An 11,041-nucleotide genomic window follows, 5' to 3' on the forward strand; every position below is an offset into this window, starting at 1 on the left:
CAGGCTTGATTTCGTTCAAAAACATGGGAAAAAGGCAATGAGCAACTAATGAAAGAATGGAAAAAAATGGTAAAAAGTAAAAAAAGTAATACCTGAGTTAAAAAGAAGAATTAAATGACCTGAAAAAAGTGCTTAATTGTTTTTCCTAGCTTTTCAAAATGATTTTCTAAATCTACTAATTTCTTGCAATTGGTGAAATATAGAAATGCACCATAATATTGGCACGTCAGCGGTTTAGGCTGATGTTGGCTTAGAAATTGAATATCAGAATCGACCAACATGTTGATTTCTGCCGATATCACAAACCAATATTTTGTTTGACTGACACGTAAACATGTACAAAACATCAACCTTAAGTTGAAATATTTTTCTTATTTTGCACAATGAACGAATATTTCAAAAGCACTGCACTTTATGTTTCCATCTGCTGGTGAGCGTCACGTCATATGACGTTAATTCCACTACAGACAAAACTTGATGATCAGTTAACACAGGCGGGGATAAAACTGGATTTATCGATATCAGTATCAGTTATCGGCCAAAAGGTTTATTTTTATATCATCATATCTGCAAAAAATCCAATATAGCACATACCCAGTGAAACAGTTATTACCAAGTTGCTCATTGCTTTTCTCCATGTTTTTGAAACAAACTGCATCAATGTGCTCAGAGTTCAAAGGTTAAAATACTTGTGAAAGGCATCTGAAAGCAGCAGAGGGAAAGTGACGTCGTTCCAGGTTTCAAAGGGTTAAACTCTGCTAAGATAGGCCGTTGTTGCTCCTGCAGGGCCGCAGGAGAATCTGTATGAGACAAATGTGCAAGTTTACGTGTGCATGTGTGTACACAAAGGCATGCGGTCAGTAAACGTCCTCTCACCGATCCAGCACCCGACTGTAGTCCTGAGGCCCGCAGCCGCCTTCGCTCTTCAGTTCAGCAAAAACTTGTGTGAAAAAGTGCGGGTCTGCGTTGATTCGCAGCATCTTTGCGCTGGTGGCGTCGATGATGGCGAGGCAGCGGTCCCAGAAGGCCTCCTTACCCGCCTCCACCAGGAAGGGCTTGAGCGGGTACGAGATCTCGTTGCCCATGTAGGAGTAGGACAGGTAGAGGCAGGTGAGCAGGATGGCCTGCAGCTCGTGCTCCGATGCCACCAGGTCGCCGTCCACCACGTCTCGGCACAGCATGTAGACGAAGACCACGTTGGCCGGCGTGACGAAGGCCTGGTCCTGCCAGCCCTGCAGCAGAAGCGAGCGGTCCACGGCCCGCAGCCACAGCACCGGGTCAGCCGGAGACAGATGCTTCAGGCGGTAGCAGCGACAGCACAGGAACTCCCCAAGGCAGCGCAGGAGCTCGCTGGTGGACGCCTGGACAATTACCCGCTTAGGGGACGAACCCACCGTCCCTTGGGGGACTTTCTTCACAGAGGAGAGCTGTTGGGACTTGCTGTATCCGCACCCGTGACCCTGACCCATCCCCAGGCCGTAGCCGAGCCCCAGACCGAGCCCCAGTCCTGCTGGGCCCTCGTAGCTGGACAGGTTGGCACATGACAACGACTTCTTCACATTCTCTCGGTTGAGGTGCAACACGGGGTCCTTCTGATAAATATTGATGTTGTTGTTGTTGTTGAGAGGGTCCCCGAGGGCCACCTGACCGCCGGGGCCTTTCTTGGAGTTGCCCTTCTTCTTGGTAGAGGCCACCAGTCGCTTCCACGTGAGCGCTGGGAGGAAGATGGACTGCCCCCTCTTTAGCCCACGGTCTTTCTGGCTGTTGAGAGAGCGGCTGCTGATGCTCGGGTAGTGGCTGAGCGAGCCCGGCCGGTTGTCATAGTAGCCTGATTTCCGAGAGCCGGGAGACAGGGATAGTACAGTGCCCATGGTGAGTCAGAGCTCCGCAGATTACGCTGCCTCTGTGCTGTGGTGAAGAGAGGGGACGAGTGTGAAGCAAAGCTCTCTTTTATTTCTTAAAATCCAGCTGATGTGAACTCTGGACAGGGAGACAGCATGAAGAGATGAGAGCAGACATGACAACGTCTGACTGACCTGCAACATTAAAAACAGAGTTTAAACAAATGCACAGTAAAAAATAACATCCAGTCTCATTTTAAACAACGAAAACGGCCACATCCTGTAAAGTGACATTAACCTTTCCATCCCCAGACTCGAGCTTTGCAGCCAAGCGTCATTAAAACCCATTTAACTTTACATTACACACAAGAGGAGATCCAAAAGTTTCCAAAGATAACAAACACACCAGGCAGATGTGTATAAAACGATGCAAAACATCCATATTTGCGTGCAGTGTCGTGTTTCATAAAGAATGTGTGCAATAAGACAATTTGTTCCGAGCTTCAAGTGGAGATAAACGAATAAGACTGGATGATGAGGGGTTAATCAAAAGCCTGATTTAATCAATGAGCTTTTATTCTGTGAAACTTGTGAAGATTCCTAGACTTCGAACCATTGAAAGGACTCAAACATTTCTCTGAATGACAAAAATGCAGGCGCTGAGAGGGTGAATAATGCGTAAAAGACGCACTTTGGGCTTTTTACGCACATATTCCATTCCGAAATGAGATATATGTTAATAATTAGCCATTAAATATGCTTATTTTACATAATAAACATTTCAGCATTAATTTAATCTCAATTAGTGTCCTTCTCTTAGGTGCTCTAATGCTCACCTGTGTGTACGAGATGTCCGGGTACGAGATTTTGCCGCAGTCCGCGACGGTGCAAACACATAAAGGAGCGCAAAACAAATGTTTCTGCAGTGGATAACTGGAGACAGAAGCGAGCAGGGTGCTGCTGTGTGAGCAGAATTAAAGTCTCTTCTTCTGCAGAAGCTTTGACCTGCTCTTCTCCAAAGATGAAGTGTGGAACAACGTGTCGGTCCTCGCCCGGCGGGGTGCAGGTGTCATCCTCCGCTGCACCTCAGACCTCAGGCGAGACTGATGGCTGATGGCACTAACTGTTTTTTCGTTTCTCTCTCCATATCCGAAAAAAGCAAACTTTCACAGTGTTTGAGTCCTTTCAATGCACTCCATGTCTCGGAGCCGAGCGGAAAGTCTCCTGTCACCTCTCCCGGTTCTGTGCTGGGTGTCCGGTGCAGCTGTGAGTCCGCACACTGAGTGCCTCAGTCGCTTACTGACCGGTGATCGGTCCCGGCTCTGGTCCGACGTCTGAGCGGGTCTCTGAGCAGCCAGTGAGCGCGCCACACACACCGCCTCCCCGAGACTCTGACTCCTCCTAACGGGGCTCAGCTGCCTCCTCCCAGAGCGAGCGCGCGCGCGCGCGCGCGCACACACACACACACACACACACACACACACACACACACACACACAGTACAGTGAGCTCATTCACCATCATTATAAACACTTATTGCAGTTGCTATTATTTATTTAGTAATATCTATCTATCCATCCATCTATCTATCTCTCGTTATTATAATAATCATAATAATATAATACACGCAAAATAGAATAATTTGAAAAATTAAAATACAATTTCGGTAACAAATAAAAAACTACATATATGTATGTATATACATAATAAATTAGATGTAAAAGATAATAAAACATGTTGAGAAAAACAATTTCACCACACACATTTGATTTATTAACTCCACCGGAGCTTTTGATCACATCACATGATCTTCATCGGTCCAGCTGTCATAGAGCTTAAGATGTTCAAACTTTATTTTTCCTCATTTCCACACATGGAGTTCTGCATGAGACTTCCTCTCACCTACTGGTGAAGATAGTGTGACGTGATCAAAAGCTCCAACACAGCAATTAAATGGACCCTGTAGTTATATTGTTTTCTAAAATGCTGTTTTCAAGTTCACTAATTAACTTTAAACTTAAAAATAAAACCATTTTTAATAATAAAGCAATATATGCACTAGATAGGAACAGTAGCACTGTTACTGGTAATCGCAGTAGTACTGTTATTAGCAGCAATAGAGGTGCAGTGACAGCTGTAGTATTTATTGTTTAATAAGTAAAATGTGCACAAATCTTTATGCCAGCTTGGCTCAAAGTAGCACTTGTCTGATAAATGCTTTCAGCAACATTAACTGCAAATGGTGCAGAATGCACACGGTCCAGGGAGGGCGTAATGACTTGAAAGAAGTCGTACAATATTCCCTCAGAAGCCTGGAAATATATGTGTCGAGCACAGAGAGATACAGTGATAGGTTCACGTTGATTTATAGGAACATTAATGTCAAATGATAAATGTCCTCTGTCCTCCCTCAAACCTCTGTTACTGTAACTCCCTCAAACCTTTGTTATACTCACTGCTGTACTGTCCCTGTGCTAGTAAAGTTAGCTCATGTTTTTGTTTCTGTAACCGTTCAGTGTTAGTCCTCTGTGCGTTTGTCAGCTGTAAACCCCCCTCGAGACAAACGCCCACACCTGGGAGGTTGTAGTCCAGGTTGGACTGAGTAAGCGTCCCTCACGTGGCGGCAGGTCTGCTCTCATTATGCAACTGTCTTCATGAGTCCGTCCTGTATTGTAGGTCGTGGAGCTGAGCTGTCGAGTATAAGAGGATCAGTTATGTTTGGAAGGACGTGCGATTGCGATAAAAGATGATCCATCCATTACAGCATTGGATCTGTCTGACTGCTGTTCAGTTTCCTGATGCAGACAGACAGTTATTTTCTGTAGCCGCTTATCCTGTGCGGGGTTTTTGGGAGCTGGGGCTGATCTCAGCTGACATTGGGTCGTCATGTCGTCAGACTATCACAGCGCTGACACTACAGACAGACAATCAATCAGGCTCATATTTCACTCACTCAGTTTAGGGGCTGTTTACACTGTAGCAGTTTTTGCATGAAATGTTAAACTTTTGTTGCGGTTTGGCCTTTCGTTCACACGACAACAGCATTTTTGTGGCGTGAAAACAAACTTTTGAAATATGGTTCCAGAGTGTAATTTCTTGAAAACGCCACCGTTTCTGCTGCTGGCAAACTGGCAATGAGGAGATCCTTTAAGCACAGTGACATCACAGCTGCACTTTGCACATGCGCTCTGCGTTTCAGACAAATAGCCATGCACGAGTAGGAGGACAACAATAACAACAATGGCGAACTAGCGAGCTGTGTTTATGCTGCTGACTCCACTGAGTTTATTTATGCAGTCAGTTCTCATGTGTTCGTTCACCATCGTCTTTTTGTTTACGCTCACCGCTTTATAGAAGAACACCTTTATGTGCAGATGCTGGTGTTCTTCTATGGTGTTATTATTATTATTATTACAAATTCATATCGCCAGCTACTGGCCTGGCATGCATGCTGCAGCGTTTTCAGTTGTTTTTGCAGGTCCGTGTGCATGAGGATTGTTTTCACAATGTTATCATATGAACGCTTTTTTTTTTTTTAATTTCCGTTTTTAGTAGGGCCATTCTCGTCAAAACATAGCCTTATACTGCATGAAAAAAAACTGTATGTTTTTGCCCAAAACTGCTGCTTTCATCTTTTATTTCTTCTGCCTAAGACTCAGTGGTCTCCTGTGGCACTCGAACTGTCCGGGAAAAGAGAAGGAAGTGTTTGATTGCGTCTCAAGAATTCCCTTAAGATGGAAAAATGTGGAAAACTACAGAACAAACAGAATAAACACACGATGGGATGAGATGATAATGAACAGATGAGATAAGAAGAGTGGTAATGTACCGAAGTTGGCAAAGGCAAAAACAGAGGACACGTGAGAGGTCGAAAAAACAAACACAAAGAAACCGGAAAGAAAAGATTTTTTATTTCAAATACATATAGGTGTTAAACAACAACACATCACAAACTCAGCACCAATAAAAAAATATGTTCTTGTCTTTCAAAAGGTAGGTTAATCAGAGAAGCTGTTTCTTCACACTGTGTTTATAGATCCAAAAATAAACTCGTAAATTTAGTCATAGAGACCATAGTATCATCTGTCTAAAGGTGCAGACACTTGTTTGTTGTCTTGTTTGTGAACGGTCTGCAGCAGAAGAAGAAACTGTAAATTTAAACCCATCATACAGTGTAAAAGTGACTGTGTGTAGTACAAAGCTTTCTTCCTTGATCCTGCCAAAGTTGTGAGGACAGAAAAACCCCTGAGACACTCAGAAATGGGATAAGACGCCCTCTTGATCTCTCTACGCAGCACTCATAAGTACCAGAAACCATCAGCCTTTTAACAAAAATCTTCATTTCAGTGCTTCATGGAGAGACAAAGAGTGAGCTAAAAGATCACAGCAATGAGCGAATATTTTCCAAAGAAAATACTGAACACAAATGTGGATAAGAATCACAACAAAGGACCTCTCAAGAGTTTCTTTAAGGAGCCTTTAGATATCTTATTGATCAAGAAGTTATCGGGAGCCTTTATCTTAAAACCACTTATCTTATTGATCATGAATCACTTTCCACCTTACAGAAGATGTCTAAAAGCTTGTTTGGCAGCTTCTCAAACACGCTGTCAGACTCACAGCTGTCCACTTCTTTTATTATCTCTGACTCATCCTCCAGAAAAACAAACTGTCATCTGAGCTGCCAGAGAGACAAAACCCCGCTACTGTGCATCCACTACGCTTCTCTTATTATAAACATACACAGTTTGTTCAGTGATAGAGTAATTACACAGGAAGACACTGGTTTTTCTGTTTGTTTAGTTTTTTTTTTACTGCAACTTTTCCGACATTTTGGTTTGGGCATTACATTCATTTGCTTGATCCTTATTGTAGTTACACACCTGGTGTTATATGTGTGGTTTACTCAGCTGACATGCACTCACGTGTTTAAACTCTCTTGTTTTAACCCAAATAAACCCAGAACGAGTAGTTTTCTCGGTGGACAAACGCAGACAAAACAAGCCGGGGCGATCCTCCTCTGACATAAACACATCTTTGTTTATCTCCTCTACTTAGGTTTTTCTACGTCAGTGTGAGCTGGCTGATTGGCCAGCTGAGCTGTATAGGGGAGATCTCCTCATTTGACATAAGCGCACATGCGTGCACACACACACGCACACACACACACACACACACACACACACACACACACACACAGAGTGCTATCCCTTCTCCGTCCTCATTTTCTCTGCTGTTCTTCCCTCCAACAGCTGCAGGACTCTCAGCATCTCCTGCACAGCTGACCCGGATACACTGACAGCTATGAAAAGAGCTGTTGTTGTGCACTGATGACACACACACACACACACACACACACACACACACACACACACACACACACACGCACACACGTTACCACTTAACAGCAACAGACTTGAAGCAGGAAACACGAGCACAGACCTATGATGGCTGTTAGTGTTATCATAATCCCCATTTTAACATTTTACTCTTTAAATCCTGAGATTAAAGGTGGATGAATGAAATGGAACTATATTTAAACTCAGCCGATTTTAAAGCTTTTCATTCACGTCCAAGAATCTCAAAATTCAGAGTTAGCGTTCAAAATGACAATTGTAACTTTTTCTCCTGGTTCACATGGTGGAAACTCATTAAATACATTTACTTAAGTGCTGTACTCAGTGTCGCCCCCAGAATTTACAGGAGCCGCCCCGCCTTGTGTCTCCGTTGCAGTTTAGGACTCACTGGGTTTTATGCTGCGTTCATGTGATGTCGGAAAGTCTGAGTTTGTGAGTTGGGAAGTTGTTCTTCTGACTTTGTGTTTATGTGCTTTCAGGTTTTAAAGTGGGAACAGCGTGGATGCTACAGAGAAGATGGGCTGCATTTTTAACGCTAAGCGTGCCAGAACGAGAGGCCGATACCTGTTTCCAGGTGATTAATGACAGTGAAGATCGAAGGAAACGGATAAGGTGAGCCATAATTTCAAAAGATGCATTTTATTCATGAAAACTTCTGCTTATTAAAGGCAGTAGGTTATATGAGGGGGAAAGATATGTTTAAGTACCTTCTAAACATTGACTTTTGCCTGCAATGTTTGTGCATTTATAACGTCGTCGGCCACTGGTGTTGTAAAACAATCTTCGAGCTTCCGAGTTGTTTTTCTGACATGAGAGGCCGTTCATGTGATGTTTCCCAGTTGGAAAGTTGGCAGTGTGATTATTCTGACATTACCTGAACGCAGCATTAAAAATGGCACTCGTTTTTTGACGTCTTGTTCCACCTTGAGTTATACCCAGTCAGCACCGACTCAACCCTAAGCCCCACCCAGCAGGTTTTGGTGCCGCACTGAAGTATCTACTCCGAGGCAGGGACTTGTTTCATCCCCGTTAAAGTTCTTGAAATTTGTCCCATGGGAGCGGTTACTGCGTTTAGTGACGTCCACCAGTGAGGGTCTCGCTCACTGGTGCACGTCACCTCCCAGTTCCTGCAGTGGAAACAGGTCTCATCTTTACAGACAGACTTTGGATGGAACCAGCGCCTCAGGTCTCACAAGAGACTGTTGTTAGCTTTAAAAATGAGCGCAAAGCAGCCTCTTAAAAACATTGCTGTTTGTAAAAGGGATCAGCAACTGTATCAGGGAGCTCTGGCCCCTCTGATTTATTAATTAATCGATAAACAGAGAATACTTTTTTTCCCCTAATGATCTTGAACAGTTTCAGTAATTTTTCGTGCAAAAACACTTTATAAATCCAGATTCTCAAATGTGAAGATTTGCTGCTTTTTTATTTGCAGTAAGTTTGAGGTTTAGTCTGTTGATTTGACTACACAAGCACTGTGAGGGCGTCACTTTGGGTTTCTAGGTAACTGTGACAACATTTGGCTCTCTCTCTTTCTCTCTTTGAATGTTTCTGAACCAAACAATCAGTTGATTAACTGAGAAAGTAATCAGCAGATTAATCCATGATTTATTAATGGTTCAAAAGGAGCTCTGCCTCAACCAACTACACCAGTAAAATCCAGCATAACAACAAACTAATGATATAATTTATAATAGTTCAACAGGGGCAGTACTTTTACTGTTGATACTTTAAGTGATTTATCCACATTACACTTACATATTGTTATTTAAGTAACATTGTCAGTGCAGTACTTTACTTGAGTATTTTTACAGCTTTGTATTACTATTTTTAGTAAGTAAAGGATCTGAGTATTCCCTCCACAACAGTGCCTATTTGAAAAACCTAATTTTGGGTCAGAAACCTTTTTTGATATCGTTTTCTGTTGTTTGACCTACTTGCATTATGTAATTGCGATTTGTACTGTCATGTCCCACATTCTGCAGCAGGAGAAAAAGACTGGTGCAGTCGATATAACAAATTGTTTCCTGCTTTGTTTTTGTCTTTTTTTAAAACCGAGGCTTACAAATGAGGCCCGGCAGCTGTTTTTTCTCTCTCTCTCTCTCTCGTCTCATCACAGACACTTTCATCCACATCCAAACGCTCAGTGGATCCGTCTTGCCTTTCTGTCACACGCCCACTGATCTTATTTTATTTAATTTAAACGGAGCAGCATGGATGCACCGAAATGAAATCTAAAACAAGTTTTCTGTAGCTGATGGAGCTCCGTTTCCTCTGGTGTTTCATTTGAGTTTTTCTTTGGTATATTTATCATTTCTGATTATACGGTGGCTGTCGTAATGAAGCTTAAATTGTCTCGTTTACCTAAAAAAAATACTTTATTTATTCTAAGTAGCCCTGTAACACCCTGTGTGATCTATCACTGTCTAACATAAATTCTGCATGCTGTATGTAGACTTGCATATTGTACACAACCACCTAATTCATGGTAATCCATTCAGTATTTTTTTTTTTTTTGCTTTAATAATAATAATTTACCCAAACGTCTGACTTGTATGGACCTAATTGGGCCCAAAGTGTCAAGAGTCTCTCTGGCCTTCACCTGCAAAACTTCACAAAAATAAACACGAATCAACCAGAAAGAGACTCAAAATGACCACAGGGAGATGCAAAGGAATTGCAAAGAAACACAAAAGAAACCTATGAAAAGGAGTACCACCCACAAGGTGACACAAAATAACCTAAATTATGCAAAATGTCCAAAAAGGACAGGAAAGTACCTCAGAGAGACACAAAATGACCCAATGCAACACAAAACAATTTCAATGTGACACAAAATGTCCAAAGAGTACACAAAATGACCTAAATGAGACACACAAAATTACCTTTAAAGGAGACAAATTTCCTCCAAGAGACATTAAACAACCAAAATAATGCACAAAATGACCTCAGTGAGGACACAAAACGAACAGAAATTCATGAAATGACCTCAAAAGGACACAGAAATGTTGCAAAGAGACAGAATTACCTAATCAGGACACAAGATGATGTAAACGTGACAAAAATGACCTCATAGAGACATAAATTTACCTCAAAGAGACAAACAAAGCAAACAACAACAAAACGTAGAGACAGTGGGGTCTTTTGCATTTCTGTTTCCATTGCCCATCGTCTCATAATGCGGCCATGCATTAGTTCTGTGTTTGGTTTTTACCCGTCTTTATTCAGCTTTTTTGTCTTTGTATTTTTTTGCTGTATGTCCATTTCTGTAAAATTGTCCCATGTTTAAGTACACTGAGAGCTTGGCTGTAAATGGTCACTTTTGCAGCTCTTCTAAAGGAAGTAAACAAAGACGGCGTCAAAACAAAAATGATGTACAGCATCAAAAAAGAGGAAAAGCATCAAAATGAGAGCAAGAAACAGGCTGTTAGACATCAGAAATGAGAGAAAACCAGGGCAGTGACTTCACAGAATAAAAGAGGACACAGACAGAAGGGGGACAGAAATGCAGGGAGGAGAGAGACAGCGAGGAAAAAGGGAAACAAGAGTGGGAAGAGACAATAATGAGGGCACAGACGGGCTGGACGGAGGGACAGTATAAGCTCAGCCGTGGCTGCGGCCGGAGTCAGACAGGTTCACCTGATGACACATCTGTCTGTCTGACTCACACAGACTCTATAATCTCACTCCCAGAGACCTGCAGACAACACAGAGGGCAGAGACAACACACGCACACAGTGGGATTACACGATGGTGATTCAGGCCGGTTTCAGGCTTTCATCAAATATCAAATAATGACCTCATTTATTGCCCACTGCTGCCATGATGGCGCTCTTCAATGCA

At 42.6% G+C, this 11,041-nt stretch overlaps 1 protein-coding gene across 1 annotated transcript; it reads right to left on the reverse strand.

The window, feature by feature from the left end:
- Positions 1-733: 733 nt before the first annotated feature.
- Positions 734-3,093, reverse strand: si:dkeyp-92c9.2 (uncharacterized protein LOC571482 homolog). Its single transcript, XM_042506924.1, has 2 exons — positions 2,678-3,093; positions 734-2,036 (listed from the first exon to the last, which is right to left on the reverse strand). The coding sequence occupies exon 2, from the start codon at positions 1,869-1,871 to the stop codon at positions 873-875; it is 999 nt and encodes a 332-aa protein (XP_042362858.1). The 5' UTR covers positions 1,872-2,036; positions 2,678-3,093; the 3' UTR covers positions 734-872.
- Positions 3,094-11,041: the final 7,948 nt, after the last annotated feature.

This window comes from Plectropomus leopardus, chromosome 18 (genome assembly GCF_008729295.1).
Source record: "Plectropomus leopardus isolate mb chromosome 18, YSFRI_Pleo_2.0, whole genome shotgun sequence".
Lineage (NCBI taxonomy): Eukaryota > Metazoa > Chordata > Actinopteri > Perciformes > Serranidae > Plectropomus > Plectropomus leopardus.

Bases quoted from the DNA above. Each gene is read 5' to 3' on its own strand.
- si:dkeyp-92c9.2 (XM_042506924.1), bottom strand. From the start codon at position 1,871: ATGGGCACTGTACTATCCCTGTCTCCCGGCTCTCGGAAATCAGGCTAC.